Source organism: Gobio gobio, assembly GCF_949357685.1.
Source record: "Gobio gobio genome assembly, chromosome: 19".
In the NCBI taxonomy this organism is placed as follows: domain Eukaryota; kingdom Metazoa; phylum Chordata; class Actinopteri; order Cypriniformes; family Gobionidae; genus Gobio; species Gobio gobio.
Window position 1 is genome coordinate 23,908,422 of NC_137112.1, and position 23,125 is coordinate 23,931,546.

Genomic DNA, 23,125 nt, shown 5'->3' on the forward strand with positions numbered 1-23,125 from the left:
CAGGACAGACAGCTAGTAATGCATTACAGTAATCTAGTCTAGAAGTCATGAATACATTAACTAACTTTTCTGCATCAGAGACAGATAGTATGTTCCGTAGCTTAGCAATGTTTCTGAGGTGGAAGAAGGCTGTTTTTGTAACATTTGAAATATGATTTTCAAAAGACAAGTTGCTGTCTAATATAACACCCAGGTCTTTAACTGTAGCGGATGAAGTAACAGTACATCCTTCTAAATGCAAATTATATTTTAAGGGATTCTGTGTACAGGTTTTTGAATTTAATAGGAGAAAATTACAGGTCATCTAATATTTTATATATTTAACACACTCTCTCAGCTTGGATAATTTAGAGATTTCATCTGGTCGTGCTGAAATATATAACTGAGTGTCATCGGCATAACAGTGGAAACTAATTCCATCTTTTCTTATAATATTACCAAGTGGCAGCATGCTGTATATATTGAAAATAACAGAGGTCCTAACACAGAGCCTTGCGGCACTCCATCATTTACCGACGTTATCTTAGATTTTTCCCTGTTTAAATAGACAAATTGGTAACGTTCTGATCGATATGATCTAAACCACTTTAATGCCTGTCCCTGAATACCAGTGTAATTTTGTAGACAATCTAAGAGTATTTTATGATCTCTATGGTGTCGAACGCAACACTAAGATCAAGTAAAACTAGTATTGAGATATAGCCTTGGTCAGCAGCTAAGAGTAAGTCATTTGTCATTTTAACGAGCGCAGTTTCTGTGCTATGATGGGGTCTGAATCCAGACTGAAATTGTTCATAGATATTGTTTTCTTGTAAGTAAGAGCACAATTGAGCAGACACACTTTTTTTCTAGTATTTTAGACAGAAATGGAATATTTGAAATGGGTCTGTAATTTGCTAATTCATTTGGATCTAGTTGTGGTTTCTTAATGAGAGGTTTAATAACTGCCATCTTGAACAGTCTTGGGACATGACCTAGGGATAAAGATGAATTAATAATATTGAGAAGAGGCTCTTCTGCTACAGGTAACAACTCTTTCAGTAGTTTAGTTGGTATTGGATCTAATAAACATGTTGTTGGTTTAGAAGCAATGATAAGTTTATTTAGTTCTTGTCCTATAGTTGTAAATCACTGCATTTGTTCTTCAGGGGCGATAATTGATAATTGATACTGGAATATTTTGTTCAGGTAATGTCTGTTTATTTGTTAATCTGGCCACTGTACTAAATAAAAACCTGGGGTTGTTTTGGTTATTTTCTATCAGTTTATGGTAATGCTCAGCCCTGGCTGCTTTTAGAGCCTTTTTTATAATGGGAAGTGCTTTCTTTCCACAATAAATCTGGTAGGTTATTTTTGAATTTATCTATAGTGCTTGGGAGAATTCATTCATAGTTTATTGATTCTCTCTCTTCTTGTTTTTCATGTTTTCAATTTTCCTTTCTAAAAAGCATATTGCTTTTATACCAGGGGCGTAGCCAGCGGGCAGGCACAGGTTATTATACAAATATAATAATATTTGTTAAATAACAGTTGTTTAAATTAGTTTAACATAATTACAAAATTATTATAACATCTCAAATACTAAAATAAATCAAATGTGTTTTTTTTACAGTCTATGGTTTTTGCATAATGCTTGATGAGTTTGATTGACAGCTGTGTTAGGCAATTAGGTGTCAGGCTGTTTCATATATGTCGCGCGGCTCACGCCTGTGAGTTCATGAAGTGTGTTTACCTATTCACTTAGCCTATAATTTGCAGTTGTGTGATAGATGAACAGCGGCGATGCAAAATTCTATATAAAGGACTTTTAAAAACTTGCATTAGAGAACCCATCCATAAGGCCGCAAGTAACAGTAAGACTTTTTAGTTCCAAGCGCAGGTTCATTCTGTAAAGTCGGGAACACGCCATCTGTATCTGTCAGTTGTTATAGTGAAGGGGTAAGGTGCGTGGCATTTAGTTTTGATGCAATTCGACCCGAGGTTCGAATCCGCCTTTTGCTGTTCTTCCTTTTCCCATCACATATCAGATCGGAAAGGCGTTTATTTTCAATTAAAAATGAAGAAAATATTCGAAAAGTGGAAATAAAGTGTCTAACGTTTGTTGTAACAGCTGCTCGTGTTTTGTATGTGGACAGGTTGTAGCTAACTAACAGTTTTGGTTTATGTTGACACATTGACAATGACACCCCCTCCCCACGTGAAAGTGCCCGCTCACTTTTGCCTAGGCCCGAAAAAAGAAACTTCTGCCTAAGCCACTGTTTTATACATTCAGAAAGTCTTTGCACACACAGACCCCAGCCACAAGTCTAATTACATCGAAAACTGAGAGGCCACAAAGCAATTGACAAATGGATTTACAGAAGTCATCAATTTACAACATCACAACAGTGCGTATCGAATCAACTCCTGACAAACAAATGAATTATTATTTGAATTATCAGTCAGTAATTAATTTGTCTTTGGAAGGCTTTTGTCTTTCAAACACGTTTTCGTTATAATTTGTATTATTTTAAAATTATGTAGGCCTATTTTTTATGATTTATTCATTTACTATCTTTTCATTAAACTCACAAACCCTCAGATTATATTACCTAAAACGTGTAGTGTAATGGATTACGTTATTAACTGCAATTTTTGTCATGTAATTTGGAATCAGTAACGGAGTACAACTTGTTATATATTTATTCGATGCTCTGTTTTGACCAGCCTCTCACGTGAAGATTTAACGTCACTGGCACGTTTACGTTAGGTCATACCATCTTTGATATTCACTATTGCTTCTATCTTATTCATTGAACGTGGAAAAAATATATATATTTAGAAGATGGGGACTTATTATGTCTACGACAAATAAAATAAAGGTTAGTCCGTCAAAACAGAGATGTTTAAGTCAGAGCCTCGGCTTAGACTTCTCTCCCCCTCTTCGCAGCGAGATGGTACATCCCAAGCTTATCACCCGGCAATCAATCAACACTGGAGAAACAACCTCAACACAGCATCTTGCTCACAAACATGGGCTCATTCCTGTTATCCGATGCAAGTCTCTTTTTGAAAAGTATATGATTAACTTGCTGCCAGCTTTAGACGATATCGGAAGGCGCTTTAAACAGAATGTGAACGTCTAAACTTTCACGAAGTTGCACGGCGAGTCCAGGCAGGCAAACAGTAGCGTGTCACACAAAGAACAGAGATGAACCGCTGCGAGTCAGACGCAATCTCCCTTACGACTTTATCCAGTCAAGAGTCGGACTGTTCTTTCGGGTTCTGCTGCTCGGTGTTGCTGTTGCTTGGACGGTTGACTCTCTGATCGTGTGCGATTATGTCTGATCCAAGTTCCTGGAGCGCGTTGCCTGGCAGCAGCAAAGCTCATTTTGTTACAGGCGCGATGCTCAAGCGATCCAAAAGGTAACATGCGACATTAGACGAGATGACACTGGAAAGTTTTGAACTTGCACAATTTTGGGGCGTTTCTTGGCCGATGTATGTAATTACTGTGCACTCGAGTATACAGCAATGCTATGGTCTATTAGCGTGTCTAATAAAATATGACGCACTATAGTAGAGCAAAGATTATGAAAATTATTGGCTTGTGGCATTATCTTTTATTTCGAGCTATCAGTGATTATTACGTTATGTGTATGTCTATGTAAATGAGAGAAGGGGGAGGGGTGTTTATATGCATTGATAGACATCTGTAGCTGCAGACAACCTCGAGATGAAGGTGCAATTCATGACTCTGCAAGAGGTGTTGGGAGAGCAAGTGACACATCACATGCATAACTTGAGTCTGTTTGGTAATGCCAAATGACAGCTGTGTTGAAGGACACCTGTGATGCCCAGAGTCTGCAGATGTTGCAGAAATACTCATAGATTTAATCTTAAACAAAAAAGCAACATTATTGTAACACTATTGAGAACGTGCTGATCATGAAGTCCTTTGTCGCTTTCTTTCGTTAACTTTGCCGGTGGCGATCAAAGATGGGTTGGATTATGATGAAAGGTTTTTTAATAATCCCTCTCTCCTCTTGTTTGTGTGTTGCAGCTGTCGCAGCAGTAATAGAAAGAGCCTCGGTGTTGGAACACCATCGCCCACCCGCCCTCTTTCTCCTCTGTCCACCCACACAGGTAATACTCGCCGCCACATGACACCTGCACTAGGACAGCTGACATTGAGCGGTTCATGTGGCTGGAGTAACATAAGCCTGTCCACTCCTTCACCCTCGTGTCTCATACTACCCCGGCTCAATGGTTTACTTTTAGTTAAAAAAGGGATAGTTCACCCCAAAGAAATAAAATGTGAAAAATCAAATCCTGTATGTTGCTATTGTGTTCTGCAGAACTCAAAGGATATTTTTTGTTTTTTTTTGCATATTAAGCTGGGAGAAAATATTTCAAAACTTTAAAAAATGACACGTCAACTTTAAACTCCATATAGTGAATCAGACATACATTATGTTTTCCAAAAGAAGAAATTTGTAAAACATCTGAGGTCATCTGACATCTATTAAATCCTGTTGCTTACGTAATACTGTGTACTCTGTTGAAATTTCCTCTTGTTCCCCTTCCAGCTGCCAGCAGCCCTCTGGACAGCCCACGAAATGTGTCCACTGCCGTTTGCTCTCTCAACTTCCCTTTCGCCCGCAGGTAGACAAACGCACTTTATCGTGTTTTTCTTTTTCTTTAAATAGATGACAGATCAGTATTCTTGATATTCTTCAGCATTTACCACATTGTCAACTGAGTGTCAGGTTCATATTATATAGAGTTGACTCATTTATTCTCATATGGATCTTTCTATATAGTAGAGCTCACTAAGTCTGTTGCCTATTTTCTCTCTCTTCATCCCTCTTGATTTCTTCTCAGCCACCTGGCTCGAGCTGACAGGTAGCCAATCTCTTTTTCACACCATGACCTGGCCAAACCTTCATCACATTATATATTTCTGTGACCGTGTACTCTTTAGACACTAACTGTTGTTTTTTTGCATTGCTGCTTTACATTACCATCTCTTCCCTTTTATACTAGGCTTAAGGGGGTCGCACACCGGATTAGAAGCTCAGTACCATGTCACGTCTTTAAAATTCGAACACATTATTTTCTATGAGCGTACCACACTGTTCAATTTACATTATAATTGTCTCAAATGTCATTAATGTGCATACTGACTTCACCCTGTGCTGCAATATATCTTTACCATTACAATTATAGTTTTAACTGCTTGAATAATTCCTAAACATAGACCTATAGGAAATAAACCGGCACCAGGTCACACACTTGCGCTGGATACTATTGCTGAAAATAGTGTGCAGTATAGTGTAACATAAAGACGAAAAAACAAAAACACTCAGCGAAATTTGGAAATACCTTGAATTATATGTGACAAACCACTGATTCTGAGGGACAAAATACAGAAATCAGCTGTGTGAGTGAAGATTTCTGATGTTTTCATATTTTTAGGTGAGATTCTCAATGAATGTAAGTTACGCCCTGAGGTAAAGTGTTCAGGCTGCAGACTTCTGCAACGGTTGTATTTAATTGTACAGTACAATCATAACATGGTAAGACATTATCTTAATTTCATAATGTCTTTAAAACATAACAATATTGCTGACAATAAACTGATAATCATAGAATGTGTTGGCATCCGGTGTGCGATACCTGTTGTCTGAGACACGGCGCGACCCCTTTATACTACACTGTTCCATTTATACTACACTGTACCATTTACGGACATTTAAAAAAAATTATGCACTTGGGAAAGTTGTTGAAAGATTTATATAGGTATACTTTATTAGGTACACCTGTTCAACAGCTTGTTAACACAAGTATCTAATCAGCAAATCACATGGCAGCAACTCAATGCATTTAAGTATGTAGACATGTTGAAACTGATTATCAGGGGAAGAAAGGTGATTTGAAGTGACTTTGAACAGCCGCAGAATAACACACTGGGTGCCACTCCTGTCAGCTAAGAAAAGGAAACTGAGGCTACAATCGCATGGGCTCAACAAAGTTGGACAATAGAAGATTGGAAAAACGTTGCCTGGTCTGATGAGTCTCGATTTCTGCTGCAATTCCAATGACAGGGTCAGAATTTGGCGTAAACAACATGAAAGCATGGATCCATCATGCCTTGTATCAATGGTTCAGGCTGGTAGTGGTAGTGGTAGTGTAATGGTGTGGGGGATATTTGGGCTCCTTAGTACCAATTGAGCATTGTTTAAACACCACAACATAAAGTAAGGAAAATAAGTATTTGAACACCCCCCTGCTATTTTGCAAGTTCTCCCACTTAGAAATCATGGAGGGGTTTGAAATTGTCATCGTAGGTGCATGTCCACTGTGAGAGACATAGTCTAAAAAAAAATCCAGAAATCACAATGTATGATTTTTTAACTATTTATTTGTAAGATACAGCTGCAAATAAGTATTTGAACACCTGTCTATCAGCTAGAATTCTGACCCTCAAAGACCTGTTAGTCTGCCTTTAAAATGTCCACCTCCACTCCATTTATTATCCTAAATTAAATGCACCTGTTTGAGGTCGTTAGCTGCATAAAGACACCTGTCCACCCCATACAATCAGTAAGAATCCAACTACTAACATGGCCAAGACCAAAGAGCTGTCCAAAAACACTAGAGACAAAATTGTACACCTCCACAAGGCTGGAAAGGGCTATGGGGAAATTGCCAAGCAGCCTGGTGAAAAAAGGTCCACTGTTGGAGCAATCATTAGAAAATGGAAGAAGCTAAACATGACTGTCAATCTCCCTCGGACTGGGGCTCCATGCAAGATCTCACCTCGTGGGGTCTCAATGATCCTAAGAAAGGTGAGAAATCAGCCCAGGGGCCAGTTGCATAAACTAAGCCATTATGTTAAGACAGTGTCTTAAGATCTAGTATGAGCCACTTGCAGTTAGGCAAGTGGCATTCAGTCTTACTTTTCGTATCAAATTAGACCAGTCTATGTTTTTATGAAACTCATTAAAAAAAGTTATGAACAGTCTTAAAGAAAAAATTATGTCTAACTTGTTAGACTAGTCTTAACGGTTTATGCAACCGGCCCCAGAACTACACGGGAGGAGCTGGTCAATGACCTGTAAAGAGCTGGGACCACCGTTTCCAAGGTTACTGTTGGTAATACACTAAGACGTCATGGTTTGAAATCATGCATGGTCCTGAAGGTTCCCCTGCTTAAACCAGCACATGTCCAGGCCCATCTTAAATTTGCCAATGACCATTTGGATGATCCAGAGGAGTTATGGGAGAAAGTCATTTGGTCAGATGAGACCAAAATATAACTTTTTGGTCATAATTCCACTAAACGTGTTTGGAGGAAGAAGAATGATGAGTACCATCTAGGGCTGAACGATATATCGTTATCGTATCTATATCTAGATATGAACTTTCAAGATATTACTATCGAAAAAAGCAACGATATAGACAATATAGATTTCCCCTCTCAGCGCTTGCTCTGCATACAACTCTGGCAGTCACAACAAACATCAGGGGGAGGGGGGGGGGGCGTTTCCATGGTGACGCGTCATTGCTTGTCACGTGACACAACTCAGCAGCAACAGCGCTGAATGAATGATGATCTGCTTTTATGTAATTTTTTCCTTTTTTATTCAGAATATTCACAAATGTGTTAGCTATGGCATGAAATATCTGATATTCTGATTGTCAAATACATGCAAGTGGAAGTATATTGTTGTTTAAACACCTTTATAACGATCGCGTTAGTTGAACTGTATGCGCGATGGGCGCCGCCGTGTTAGTTTGTGCCGCAGACGCAGTTCAGAGAATCGGATCTGTCGGATTTACAACCTCTATGTTCACATGAATTCATCCACCTCACCCGAAATACTTAAAAGTAAGTGGCTGGTGAACTGGGAATAGAATAGAGTAAACATTGAAGTTACTTACACAATGTGTATCTGATATGAATAAAACGTGTCGAATTATAATGGAAAGGATTACTATTACCTCTTCCATAGACATCAGTGTGTATTTTACAAACTCTAAATGTATTGTTTTTTTAGTACTTATGTGAATGTATATGTTTGAAACCTAAAATAAACAGTATGTGGTTGAAAACACTGAAAGGCTATGATATATGACAGCTCTGAGCGCGCCTGTCTCTGGCTGAAATTCAACATTTGAATTTAGCCGTTGATCATGTGATGCACTTGATCATAATACGCTCCAGGGACCAGCCTAGACTGATTACACCTGTGTGATCGTACGTGCGAAAGGCTTAAAAACAATACATTTTCTGACACAAATTTTTTGAAATGTAGGCTTAAATCAAACACATTTTAATTCAGATTCTGGTTTTCACCGAACACGTAGTCATATCGTATTGTATCGATATCGAGATATCTGGCATGAAAATCGAGATATGAAATTTTGTCCATATCGTTCAGCCCTAGTACCATCCCAAGAACACCATCCCTACTGTGAAGCATGGGGGTGGTAGCATCATGCTTTGGGGGTGTTTTTCTGCACATGGGACAGGGTGACTGCACTGTATTAAAGGGTTAGTTCACCCAAAAATGAAAATTCTGTCATTAATTACTTACCCTAATGTCGTTTGACACCCGTCAGACCTCCGTTCATCTTCGGAACAGAAATTAAGATATTTTAGTTGAAATCTGATTGCTCTGAAAGTCCTCCATTGGTACTCTACACTCTCAAGACCCTTAAAAGGTACTAAAGACGTCGTTACAAAGTCCATCTCACTACAGTGGTTCTAAAATAACTTTATGAATCGGCGACAATAGTTTTTGTGTGCAAAAAAACCCTAAATAACGTCTTGCATAGTGATGACGATTTCAAAACAAAGCATCATGAAGCTTCGAAGCGTTATGAATCACTGAGCCGAATGATGATTCGGATCGCGTGTCAAACCGCCAAACTGCTGAAATTTGGCGATTCAAACCGCTGAATCGACTCAGTGATTCATAACGCTTCGAAGCTTCAATGATGCTTTGTTTTGAAATCGTCATCACTATGTAAGTCGTTATTTAGGGTTTTTTTGCGCACAAAAACTATTGTCGCCGATTCATAAAGTTATTTTAGAATAAGCATAGCATAAGCTGTGTGCTTTGGGGGTGTTTCTCTGCACATGGGACAGGGCGACTGCCCTGTATTAAGGAGAGGATGACCGGGGCCATGTATTGCAAGATTTTGGGGAACAACCTCCTTCCCTCAGTTAGAGCATTGAAGATGGGTCGAGGCTGGGTCTTCCAACATAATAATAATAAATCTTTATTTTCTATGGCGCCTTTTAAATGTACATCTCAAAGCGCTTTACAGAAACAGACAAAACATAGTACACAAAAATAGAAATAAACAAAAAAGAAAAATGATTCAAAAAGAAGAATGTTAAATCAAAAACAATTAAAAATATAAAATTGATACAAACGTTCAATAAAAAGCTACCCTAAAAAAAATTGTTTTAAGGCAAGATTTAAAAATGCAATGACCCGCAGCACACAGCCAGGATAACCAAGGAGTGGCTCTGTAAGAAGCATATCAAGGTTCTGGCGTGGCCTAGCCAGTCTCCAGACCTAAACCCAATAGAGAATCTTTGGAGGGAGCTCAAACTCCGTGTTTCTCAGCGACAAGCCAGAAACCTGACTGATCTAGAGAAGATCTGTGTGGAGGAGTGGGCCAAAATCCCTCCTGCAGTGTGTGCAAACCTGGTGAAGAACTACAGGAAACGTTTGACCTCTGTAATTGCAAACAAAGGCTACTGTACCAAATATTAACATTGATTTTCTCAGGTGTTCAAATACTTATTTTCAGCTGTATCATACAAATAAATAGTTTAAAAAATCATACATTGTGATTTCTGGATTTTTTTTCGATTATGTCTCACAGTGGACATGCACCTACGATGACAATTTCAGACCCCTCCTTGATTTCTAAGTGGGAGAACTTGCAAAATAGCAGGGTGTTCAAATACTTATTTTCCTCACTGTATCTGAGTATCGTTGCTGAACATGTCCAGTCCAGCCCTTAATGACCACAGTGTACCATCTTCTGATGGCTACTTCCAGGAGGATAACGTGCCATGTCACAAAGCTCTAATCATCCCAAACTTATTTTTTTGTATTTTGTATGCTTTTTATTTTATACCTTGTTTTATATTGTATGGTGTTCTTGAGTGCCTTGAAAGGCGCCTTAAAAAGATATTATTATTTCTTGAACATGACAGTGAGTTCACTATAATCAAATGGCTTCCACAGTCACCAGTTTTCAGTCCAATAGAGCACATTTGGGATGTGTTGGAACGGGTGATTCACATCATGGATGTTGAGCTGACAAATCTACAGCAACTATCAGATTCTATCATGTCAATATGGACCAAAATCTGTTTCCAGCACCTTGTTGAATCTATGCCACAAAGATCTAGGGCAGTTCTGAAGGCAAAAGGGGGTCCATCCCTATGCTAGCAAGGTGTACATAATAAAGTGGCCTGTATGTGTGTGTGTCTCTAAAGAGCGAGAGAGAAAGAATAATTTGTTGTAGCCCGACTAAGAGGCCACATACTGTTTTGAGTGATAGTGTATCATTCTGTCTCCTAAAATTCTCTTTTTCTCTCCACAGAGCGGAAGGGAGACGGTGGTCTCTGGCTTCACTTCCATCCTCAGGTTACGGGACCAACCCTCCCAGCTCAACCGTCTCAGTGTGTGGCTTTCATTATCTACAATCAAATCTTACAATTATGTGCTTAATGAACATAAATAACTGTTTGAAACAACGTGATGCTTATAAAGCGACGATTTTCATTTTCAACTGAACTTTCCATTTAAACCATTTAAAGGAATATAACGATTCGTACCTGTATTAATCAACTCTGTGAAACATTCTGCTTACCTAGAAAAATTATTGATAGGTTTAAGGATGGTTTTCAGTAAATATGGGACCATTTTATATTAATTTGATGATGCATTTGTTGTTTTGCAGTCATCCTCCTCATCTCAAGAACGACTGCACCAACTTCCATACCAACCCACACAGGATGAGCTTCATTTCTTGTTCAAACACTTCCGAAGTTCGGAGAGCATGACTGATGAAGATGGACGGCCCTCCCCGTTTATGCGACCCCGGTCACGTAGCCTTAGGTAAACAAAAACACACATGCACCGATTAATTTCAACAAAGGATGGCATTGTTTGCATCTTAATAATATGGTTATTAGGGTTCAATCATTAAATGTCCTTGAGTGGAGTTTTATGGTCTGATCTGGAGTTTTATTACATCCTCATTGACTATATCAGTGCAGTGTGATCTAGTGGTTAGCACACATTCTCTGGCATATTGAGCTGTGGTGTTAATGGTGGCATTTAGGGTTCGAGTCTGGCTTGCACAATTTCATTGACTGTAATGTGTGTAGTCAATATACATTTTGTATGCACTTTTAAAGAAATGTTGTTATTTACAACATTACACTCACATTGTACCAAACCCATATGACTTACTTTCTTCTATGGAGCACAAAATGTCAAGATGGCTTTTCCTGTTAATTCAACATTTTTGTGATTAACGGACTTATTTAGTAAAGTCATGTCATTCATGACTTCTAAAAACTAAAAAAAAAAAAAAATTGTTTTAAGGACCATTTTTTTGCTTTTTCTTCCTTTGTTGAGCCTCAATCCCTCATTTATTATAATTGGATAGAAAAGAACAACCAGAAAGAAAGTCATATGGGTTTGGCATGATGTAAGGGTGAGTAAACCATGACAGGGTTTTCATTTTTGGGTAAACTACCTGTTTGTGATGTTTGTTGCCAGGCTTGCTCTCAGATGAGTGGACCCTGACTAATAGGAATATCCAGGCTTCCCCCATCAAAAAAACTAAACAAAAGGAGCGTTTTTGTTTTGCAAAAGATCCTCCCTCGAGGCTGAGTCAGAGAAGAGACATATTTCACTATGGTGTAATTGAACACTGGGGTTTGAAATTTGCATCCGAGAGAACAATTGTGACGTAGAAACTAAAAACTCATGAAGGCTTTTGTTTGTGACGCCCATTCTGAGTGAAGCAACAGTCTGTTGGTTTTGCTCTGCTGCTGTGCAACGCATCACCTTTAGCCCACATCTCTGCAGGATTCAGAGGTTTAGATGTCCACCCACAATGCTTCACGTCTTAAAACATTGTGTTTGCACAAACAAAACACTGCTCAATTGGTTTTGAGGGGTTTAGTTGGTATGATTATCAATAAATTATTTAACCTTTGATCTACATGGAGGCTTTCATCAATTTTTTCCCCTTGTTTTAGCCCTGGACGAACTGGTGGCTCCTTTGATAATGAAATTATAATGATGAACCATGTCTATAAGGAGCGCTTTCCAAAGGTATGTAGCGCCAAACTCGCCGAACAGATTATGACCTGTATTTAATCTGAGGTGCTGAACGTTCTCTCTGCACAGGCTACCGCTCAGATGGAGGAGCGTTTGCTGGACGTCATCAGGCAGTTTTCCCCAGACAGCACCCTACCACTGGGAGACGGAGTCCTGGGATTTATCCAGCACCAGTTAGTGGAGTTGGCCAGGGACTGTCTGGATAAATCCCAGAAGGGCCTGATCACATCTCTGTACTTCATAGAGCTACAGGATAAATTGGACAAAATGCTGCACGAGGTGAGGCAGGAATCTCTAAAAAGAATAATTTATACTATTATATATTATACAATATATATTAAGATGGGTATCACTTGATGTGCAGCGGACAGCTACGCTTAAAGTAAATCCAAGTATTTGTTTCGTATGAGACTAATTGTTGATGGAGACGTGGCCTTCTGTACACAGGCACAGAAAAGCTAAAAACAACGAAAAGATTAGTGACACAATAGCCTGGGCTGCGTTTTCCAAAAGCGTTGTAAGCCTTGATTTTAGAACCATCGCCACCAATGGTCTCTACGATCAACCATGCTTTAAAAAAAAAAAAACACAGCTCTGATCATTTTTTTGGGATTTACTAATTGGATTTACCACATGACATTTTAAAATCTGAATTTACCTTGTTAAATGAAGGGTACATTTTTAGATATGATGTATTTTATGTAATATTTTTAGAGAATTGTTTACTGATACATAAGGGTCTGCAGGAGTCCTCGCTGACATAATTTCCCTTTGTTTCTATGTATTGGTCATACCACATGACTGATTATATTCAAAACGTTTTTTTTTTTTATATATATATAATCAGTGAAGCTTTTTTGTTAAAATATTTTCTAAGAAATAAGAGAGAATTTTCATCATAGAACAGGTGTATTCAAGTTTTATGGATGAATCACATTTTATTTGTTTTTTGGAATGGATTAATAGATACATCCAAAAAGCCCGCTCTTTAAATTTGGTGGTGAGTGCTAAAAGTTTTAGTTTAGACCAAGCGCACGTCCTGAAAAGTGAACGGTGTCTCGGTCGCCCCCATGTGGTTGGCCCCAGGTTAGGTCAGAATCCCCGCTCCCTCCATGTATTCTAATGTGACGTGGGACAAACTAAACCATCTAATTACACTTAAAATAATTTCAAATAACCAACAGATTTTTTTTTTCTGGGATTTTCGGGAGGAGATTGGAGCTTTTTAACTTTAATTTCTACATTTTCACAACTGTTTATTTCACACCAACTTATTCTGCAGTAAACTGTACTAACAGATACTGTGGGAGTGTGGGCGGGGTCTTGATATCGCGGCTCTACTTCCTTCTCTCTACTGCACAGACTCCGGTCCCGAGGTCACTACTGCACAGTCTCGGGTCCCAAATCAGCTCAAGATATCAGTGCCATATTCGGACGTTGCCGGCTTCGCTTTTCTCCAGTAGAAGATAGTGAAAGGGCATTGTCCATCTTTTTTACAGTCTTTAGCCCCGTTTCCACCGAAATTACCCGGAACAATTTGTACCAGGAACTTTTTTTCCCCCAGACCTGCTACTGTCTGCGTTTCCAAGTATTGAGGAGTTGCAAGCAGCGCTGCTTTTGCTAGTTATGTGGTTTTCTAAATATGTAATTAACAGAACGGCGGAAAAGAGACTAGCACTGATACTAAAGCGTATTCTGAAAGCTCAAAAAGCTAGATTTAATGTTATTATCAGCTATTACGGACATTGACCGTGCGATTGCTGAGACAACGCGTGCCATCGGACAGAAAAGAGCAAGAGTGATGTTTACTGAAAACAGAACGAACCTCGCAAGACTTTTAAAAATGCAGGTTGAAATAAAATGCTGCGTGAGCTCAACCGATCAGCATGTTCAGCGCCCAAGTCCCACCCCTGAAAGTACCGGAACTTTGAAAAAGTACCACCTCGCGAGCAGGGCCGTTTGGAGGGGGAAATATTTACCCGGGACTTAATTTAGACCCTGGTTCCTGCGGTCGAAACACACCGAGTACCACCCCAAAGTTCCTAGTTCCTGGGTAAAGTTCCTGCGGTGGAAACGCGGCTTTTGGTTCAGACGGTTGCTGGACCCGATCAGACGAGTTTCTCCGTTTTGAAAATGCGAGGCACACCGCACTGCCTTTTTTGTTGATGTTTTTTAATTTAGAAAAGAGCAGTGCGCTGCTGGATTTTTTTTAATATTACTAGGCAACACCCGAATCAGCTGTCCTGTCAGTCTAATCAAGGTAACAGTTACCACAACTGAAGGCCCGCCTCTACATTCATTCGATTTGGCAGTGAAAAAAAAATGCAAAAGACATCGGGTGCTTTTTTTTTTCAACTTTATAAGCTCAGAGTGATCCTACAAAACCGCGAGGCGCAGCAAGCGTCGAAAACGTGAGGCTCTCACTGCAAAAAACACATTCTGTCTGATCGGGGCCAAAATTGGTATAGGTTTTACTTTGAAGCAATTTTCACCCAAATGTTGCTAGTATTTTCTTTTTAAACATACTCCAGGCTCCGATCTTTTATAGGAGATTTGGCCTGGCAGATATTGTACGGACTTCGATGTGTAGTATGGTTCTTATGCCACAAGTCTAAATCAGGTTTGAGTTGGGACGGAAAGCTATATGAACAACCATTTTGAAGCCATATTCTGCTGCTTTAGCCAGTGTCAACTTAGTAACACTGGCCTTTTCTGATTATGCCAAAGCCAACGGGTGTCCTGAGATGGTTTGGCAGGAATATCAGGTTTGACAGTGACATTAGGGCAGTGTTGGGCTCTGTCATTGGTGTTGTTAGTGTGCTGCTGGGGCCAGAAACATCACTCATTCTCAAAAGAGACTGTGACCACTTCCACTAATGAGTGTGAAATCTACCTCATTCCCTAGGGTGTTTTTACACTATAAATACTTTTCATTTTTGTAAACCTAACAAAAAAAAACATGAGCTGAGTAAGCCACGTGCGGCTGCTTACATTTGCATACATGTGAGCGTTTGCGAGCGTGTGTAATTGTGCGTCCTTTCGTGTATAAATGTATGCGCACCCTGCAGCAGAGGTTTTGATTAGAAATATAGATCTCCCTGTTAAAGCTCCATGCTCATCTTTGCAACTACAGGGTGTTAGTTTCCATAGCAACGCTTACGCCCACCCTGTATGTAGTGTTCAGACAACCCCAGGCAAAACTCAGCACGCTGTCAGATCGCTGCTGTGCAGTGGATGTCGTGCTCATAGATAAGGCTATTAAAGTGTTTCCCACTTCCCTTAGTCAGCGGTGCCAAGCACAGGGCCCCTGATGCTGCAGTCATGCTGCAGTTTAACTGCTCTAACTGTTCAATCATCAAACTGTTGTGATTGATAGTCAAATCCTGCGGTTTTGTGTTGATTTGTGGTTACACCAGTCCGCTCTATACTGTTCCTCTGTCACTCTCTTCCTCCTTCTGGGATCTGATAGTCTTTGCTCCTTTATTTCCACTGGAGTTATGCTTAAATCTGTTGGTAGACTGATATGTTGCTGATGTCTAAAGAGAAGGTTCACCAATAGCTGTTGTAATGGCAAAAAAAGTGTATCTATTATCTATGTATCTATTATTTATGTTCTATCTAACAGTGCTGTTGATAGATTTGGAACTGCTGTGTTATCTTTTCAACCGTGGCCAATAATATTAAAATGGACACATTCTATTGAGCTATCACTACTTTAAAGTGTATAAATAGGTTTTTAAGTCAATATAAATAAATTAGTGTTGTCATGATATTGGAATTTCTAACTTCGATACGATAACATGCTGTATATACTGTCAAACAGTGTCAACGACCTTTTTTCACTAAATAAAATGAAAATGTTTCTACGGAAATCTACTGTCATTTTCGTCACTAAAATAATTACTTTATGATGTTTATATGGTAAAATGATTTAGACGGTTGTAATAATGCATATTTTATCCCTCATCTGAACTTGAATGAGCAGCAAATAAGAGTCACAGTGTATATCCAGTCACGCATTATATATACGTTTTACTGTAGATTTAGTCGACTGAAATATTTAGTCGATTACAACTAGACTAAAAACAATTCGGGTGACTAAAATATGACTAAAACTAAATTAACACTGCTGTCAATTTTTTTTTGTCCATTTATTGAAAGTCTAGGTAATCAAACATTTCTTCTGAAGAGATCACTTTATATGATATATAAACGTTGATCAATTACACAAATATTTGCTAACTCGATGTATTTTTTACAATGGGGTAATTTTAAAACCTGTCACACCGACACTAACACGCTGTCATAGGGAAAAATCCAGCAGAGCGCTTCGGCGCGTTTGCTGCGTTCAGAGGGTTAAACGGAGTGAATGAGAGGACGCAAGTGTGTGTCAACTCGCTGTCGGTCGGATCGGAGAGGACAGTACAGCTGGTATCAGTATATCGATACTGTAGAAAGGAGTATAGTTGGTATAGTTTCAGATATTTGAGTATTGATACATATCAAAATATAGATATTTTTGACAACACGCAAATCATCTGAAAATATTTATAAAGAATACAGTTGGAATAAAATGTATTATTTAAAATATTATTTTATTATTTATCTTTACTGTTTATAATAAATAATTTGTACTATTTAATATCAATATGGTGCATAACTTTTTATCAGATAAATGAAAATGTCATAGTTAAAAAAACTATAACATTTATTTCCATGATTAAAAAACATGTTTTCAGACTTTTGGAAATCTGTTTTATTTATTTCACAAATTCCTTTCCTCTCTTTTTTTCTTAAATTTATGAAACATCAGTTTGTTTGAAGTTTAATAAAAAAATATATATATATATATATATATATATATATATATATATATATATATATATATATATATATATATATATATATATATATATATATATATATATATATATATATATATATATATATATATATATATATATATATATATATATATATATATATATATATATATATATATATATTTGTAGGGCCCTATGAAATGTTTTATTTTTCCCAAATTCACTTTACTTTTTTTTTTTTTCTGAATTTGCAAAATCTTTGAAAATCTGCTGAATTTAAAAAAGTTTATAAGTTTATTAAAAGTTTAACAAAAATAATTTTATAGTTTTATTTTTTGCAAAAATTCTACAGCCCTACTTTCTTGTACAGCCCTACTTTCTGCATCACACATCATATTTTGTGGATTGATCCTTGCATTTATAATTTTATGTATTCATTTATTTTCCAAATTTGTTACCATACTGTTTTAAGGTTATCAGTTTCTCAAATAATTATTGAATGTCACGTATAGAATTGCATATTATGCATGGTCCTCAAATAATTATTTAACGTCATGTATAGAACTGCATATTATACATGGTCCTTGATCATAAATAGATTGTACATTTTGACCAGGCATGTAAACAGTAAGGACAGCCTGAAGCTGGGCATCATTATAAAGCTCTGTGCTGCAGGGACACAAGTCACATTCAACTCTGAGCTGCCATCTGCTTATGATGGAGAGAGACTCACTGGCTGCAGTGCTAAAAAAGGAAACGGTTCATTGTTTTGATGTGACGGTTCGTGTCGAGTTAGAAGCAACCATGTTTCCCTCACACCCCTCTTGCAGTGGCATTTGGCTGTCTGCAAAACATGAGTCACACATCTTCTCATGCTATGAGGCTCTTTAATGCTGATTTGATAGCATGTCTCCCTCACTTTGTTCAGCTTCATCAAATGCATAAAAATGCAGTAATTTTAGTTTGTCGTAGGAGTCGCCTGACCGAGCTTGATCCCTTGTTTACTCAGCTTTTCACCTAAACAACCTTACGTGAGGAGACAGCTGCTCAAAATAGATTAAAACTGTTTTATGCGCTCTGTCGCAGACTCTTGTTTCAGATATAATATCTGAATAATGTCTCAATGTCTTGCTCAATCTTTGGATTTTGCAATCTAATGCATGTTAAATCCAGATTCAGTGAGTATGCAGTGTTGATTAAAATTCACACAAGTGCCTGGAAAGGATTTGATCCTGTACCACCAGAGCATAAGTAGCTCATTACCTCCCACTCCCACATCCCATAAGCCAGCAGATTCCCCTGCACAAACAAGAAATAACATTCCAGTCACTTCGCCAAATACTGTCCAGTGTTCAGAACGGACACAGTGTTCTTGTGTCTATTTGGTGACTAGCACAGTATGGCGCTTAAATGGTGTGCCTTATTAAATTAATCAACATCCTGTGACATTTTATTTGTTTATGACCTCTTATGATTGGTTTGGGGAGACAAGTTGCTGAATACTGAATAGTTATACACAAGGGATGTGTAAAACATACACTACTATTCAACACAAGTTTGTGGTCACTTCTTTTAAAAGAAATCAATCTTTTTATTCAGCAATGATGCGTTAAATTGATCAAAAGTGGCATTTTTAGAAGTTTTCTTTTTAAAATTGTTCTTTGGAACTTTCTATTTAACTTGGTGTTTAAATTAAGCAGCACAACTGTCTTCAACATTGATAAGAAATGTTTGTTGAGCACAAAATCTGCATATTAGAATGATTTAGAATTAACATAAAATAAAAACTAAATGTTGTGCTTTTCACTCAATAAAGAAAACAAACAGGATGGGCGTTCTCTCGTCTGTCTCCCCATGAAGTCCACCCTGAAATGTGTCTGAAAATTAACTGTAACTCAGTGAATACTTGCCACAAACACGACAGATATTTCTTTATAAAGCTTGGAATGTCTACTTTTAAATTAAATGAAAACAGCGAGAGGTACAGTTCCTCAAGCGGAGCCTCATTATCTTTAATGTGACCACACCCATGCGGCGCAAAGCCATTCACATGCTAATCGTCCACGTGAAGGAACGTGGAACTGTAAACGCCCCCCATCACCTCCAAAACAAAGAATCAGCTTCTAAATTCTTCTGATTTTCATCGAGTTCGGAAGACACGCTGTGAGTTTACCTTGGATTTACCTCCGAAGAAACAGAGCGTGATTTTAACATTATAATTTTTTAGGTAAAAGATTTTTTTCTCACTTATATTAGTGTTATTGTTGCATAAACTTCACATTGTAGGCTACTAGTTGAACTATTGCTAGACTAAAATGTGTGAAATTAACGGAAACTTTGAATTATGAAATGGGTAAGCAACATTTCAATGCTAAACAAAGATACACGTGCGACATGAGGAAATTTTTATGCTCTACAATATTAAAGGGTAACTAAACACTAAACCTACTTTTTTTTAGTTAATGATCTGCAAGACTGGGGCTTTAGTAATGCTGTTCATTGATTCAAGTAAATGTTTTGACATTTGGGTATAAAGTGTTTTAATTCTATAATATATGGTGTAAAACCGTCTAAGTTTTGCCCTCTTAAGGTTGAACGGTGGCTACTGCAGTTGAATTTTCCTATTGGATTATAAATGCGGTTAAATAATGCAGTTGTCAGTACACGTCAGGATTTTCTTGCGATATTATTGCTGCCCGTCATGTGTACAGTTAAGTTTCATACATGAGACGCACTTTCAAACCCTGACACGCAAGTGGTTGCTGCAGTAACGATCAACAATACCGTAACGTGCTGGCGTATATAGTCTAACTTTTATTTGAGGAAATCTGTTTATAATAGGCTATTAGGTTTGAACTTATTGGTCCTGCGCTGCTTATTGATTCAGTTAATTTGAATTAAAGAGCACCTATCATGGCATTTAAAATGTTCCAAATATTGTTTTAGAAGTCCCCAACAACAGTTTTGCATGCATGCAATGACAAAAAAGACTTTAGTTTTCTTATAATATGCATTTATTTTTACCTGTTTTGACAGCGATTCTCAAATGATTCCTTTAGTGATTCACTTTTCAAAACCCCGCCTTTACGTGACGCTAATCGGCGGTGATTGGTCAGATGACCCAGTCAGTTGTGATTGGTATAGTCTGTGCAGATATTCTCGGAAACGGAACGCCCATCAAAGTCTTATAATGACAGTAATTTGTTAATATGTGTCAGGAGTTATGAATATGAAAACCGCGTCGGTACTGTTTGATTGTAATATGAGCCTCAGCTGATCTCATTCATAAAAAAACTCCTCACGAAGACTCGCGACAAATCAACATCCCTCAGGGCTTTTAGTTCAAAAGTGTGCAGATGAGGAGAAATATTGGTAGATTCTCAGATGTCTGTCAAATTTCTAAACAGAGGAGTATTTTTTTATTCAATACTTCCTCAAAATGGGCAGAAATAGCCTAATCATGAGCGATTGAGTCTCTTATGTGTTGTTTTCAATTCATACTGGCAGCCGGAGGGCGCTCTGTGCACATGTAATCCATATATGGTACAGACAGACGAAGAAGATACCATGTGCCATAATAAAAGTCCATAATAAAAGCTTCCTGAGATCGCGAAACATACATTTGACGACTAATAATAAACACTCAATCGCGACGATGTATGGTTTGTCTTCAAGCCACTTAGTCTTCAAATGCTCATCCTTGGGCAGATGAAAAAAGTTTGCTTTTGAGTCGCACTTCAGAACACAGCGTCTCGTGGCCATGATGTTTTCTAGTTTTCACTGGCGTCTTGGAGCGCAATAAGTGGGCGTATCGTATTCAAATAACTTGACAAGTTGACGTCATCTAGTCAGAGAAAAAGCTTCGGTCTTCTAACGATTCTTAAAAATGACTCCGAGTCGACTCTTACTTTTGAAAGAAAATAACTATATATACGGTGCACTGTCATATTTCAAGCTATCACAGGATGTTTTTGTTCACTTAGATCTATGTTACACACTACATGAAAGGTAAATTTCAAAATTCCATGATAGGTGCTCTTTAAAATACATTGTATGTATCTGATCTATTTTTAGTGGCATTCAGTATAAGGATTTGACTGTTCATAGATTAGGTCAGTTCTCTTGCGCTGCTGCTTCACTAGCATCATCGGCATCTGGAGTTAACGCAGTTTGAGCCAGCGGCTCACATTGATAAGGCTCTGGGTCTATGTCTACAGACAATTCACCCTCTTCCACTTCAGGTGAAGGTGGGGGAGAATGACCGCTCTGTTGCAAAGCTACTGGCGTCACTCCAGTCATTCTCCATCTTTGTGACTCGCGAGTCAGACAGCTGTCAATCAATCTGTCACTGCGGGTCTCAGGTGCACGCCCTCCGCTCAGGCCCGTCCTCGTTTCGTCCCCTCTGTCTCCGCTAGGCTCTGCCCACTTTTCCAGCATTTTTCAAATATTGCCAGTGGGTGGAGTTAAGCTCTGAGCTGGGGTTTAGTTACCCTTTAAACACAGCTTTCCTGCCAACTGTCCTGTATTAGCCGAGACGTCCCATTTATTGGTCATTAATGTCCCGTACGTGACCTCCCTTGTCCCGTTTATTGACTGCCATGCTGATCTGACCACTGACTTAGGGGTTGTTCACATATGTTGCGTCTTTTGCACGCTTAAGTTCATCATTTTAAATATAGACGTGCGACAAGTGTGCTCAAATAGAGCAATGCCGTCATGACGCTCATGCGGTGCGGCACTCTCGTTTTTCCCAGCGAAATGAAAAAGCTTAGCAATGGCAGACATCACGGGTGTGTGAGTAAAATGCCTTTAAACGTGGCAGAAACATCTGTTTGTGTATGCATTTGTAGATTATATTGCAAACAAACAATTATGATATTCACAATGATACTGTAATGAGAAATCCATGTTGAAAACAGTTGTGGACATTTTTTTCAGGATTCTTTGATGAATAGAAAGTAATAAAACAGCATTTATTCTGAAATAGAACGCTTTTGTAACTTTTGACACGTAATGCATTCTTGCTGAATAAATCGATGATTTATTAAAATTATTAATTATTAATAAAACTATTAATTTAAAACAAAGTCTTACTGACCCCAAACTTTTGAACGGTAGTGTATAATGCTACAAAAGCATTCGATGGTTTGCGTGAAACAATTGACATTTATTTCTAATCCGTTAAAATTCTTTTTAGGATTAAAGTGTGCATTAATAGGTTGAGCAAATCAAATGTAGAAAACAAAACAAACAGTACAAACATTTTGAGTGTCCCTTATAAAGAACCATGATTGTCCCTTATTTTTGTCCCACTTTTTGTCCTTCGTTGTGTATATTTGGATTGTGTTGTGTTGTAAAAAAATGCGAACAAATCAAAAAGCCATTCTTTTAATCTCTTCACCTTCTTTGTTCAAGTTCCCTCAGTCATTCAGCTGATAGGGCCATTAGGATTAGGGGAGTGTCTGGCTTTCTCAGATGTGAAAAATATCAATATTCGTGATGATTCACACTAGGGATGAAACGATTACCGGTTTCACGATAAACCACGATAAAATTTAGTGACGGTTAGTAATATCGTATAAAATTTTATTATCATTAAAACCGCGTGTGATTATCACGATTGTGGAAACTCGCGGTAAATCTTGTCCAGTCAGCGTCAGTCCGACGCAGCGCACGGCTGTTTTCTGAATGAGAAGAAATGGCAGAAGGCAGTGACAGCACTCTGGGGATTGTTCAGCCTCTAAAAGGACCAAATCTGAGGTGTGGTCATATTTTGGCTTTTACAAAAGTCCTGAGGGAAGATGGTCACCCTGTCTGCAGAACATGCCAGAAGAAAGTCGCTGTAATAGGGGGAACACTTCAAAACTACGAACGCAAGGCAAGTGGACTTTGACCTCATTACCAAAACTACGTGTGGTAAATAATAACGTGAAG

The 23,125-nt window shown here is 38.2% G+C and overlaps 1 protein-coding gene across 2 annotated transcripts in view; it reads left to right on the plus strand.

Annotated features, from left to right (window-relative positions):
- Positions 1-2,954: 2,954 nt before the first annotated feature.
- mast3b (microtubule associated serine/threonine kinase 3b) overlaps positions 2,955-23,125 on the plus strand; it is a 40,959-nt gene continuing 20,788 nt past the window's right edge. Inside the window, exons 1-8 of one of the 2 annotated variants that reach the window (XM_079845083.1) lie at positions 2,966-3,405; positions 4,043-4,125; positions 4,569-4,644; positions 4,864-4,884; positions 10,615-10,693; positions 10,975-11,132; positions 12,287-12,362; positions 12,438-12,647. In XM_079845083.1, coding sequence (XP_079701209.1) covers positions 3,320-3,405; positions 4,043-4,125; positions 4,569-4,644; positions 4,864-4,884; positions 10,615-10,693; positions 10,975-11,132; positions 12,287-12,362; positions 12,438-12,647 — 789 coding nt within the window. In that variant the 5' untranslated portion in view covers positions 2,966-3,319. Of the gene's footprint in view, positions 3,406-4,042; positions 4,126-4,568; positions 4,645-4,863; positions 4,885-10,614; positions 10,694-10,974; positions 11,133-12,286; positions 12,363-12,437; positions 12,648-23,125 lie in introns of both variants that reach the window. The other variant, XM_079845084.1, reaches the window with a different exon arrangement.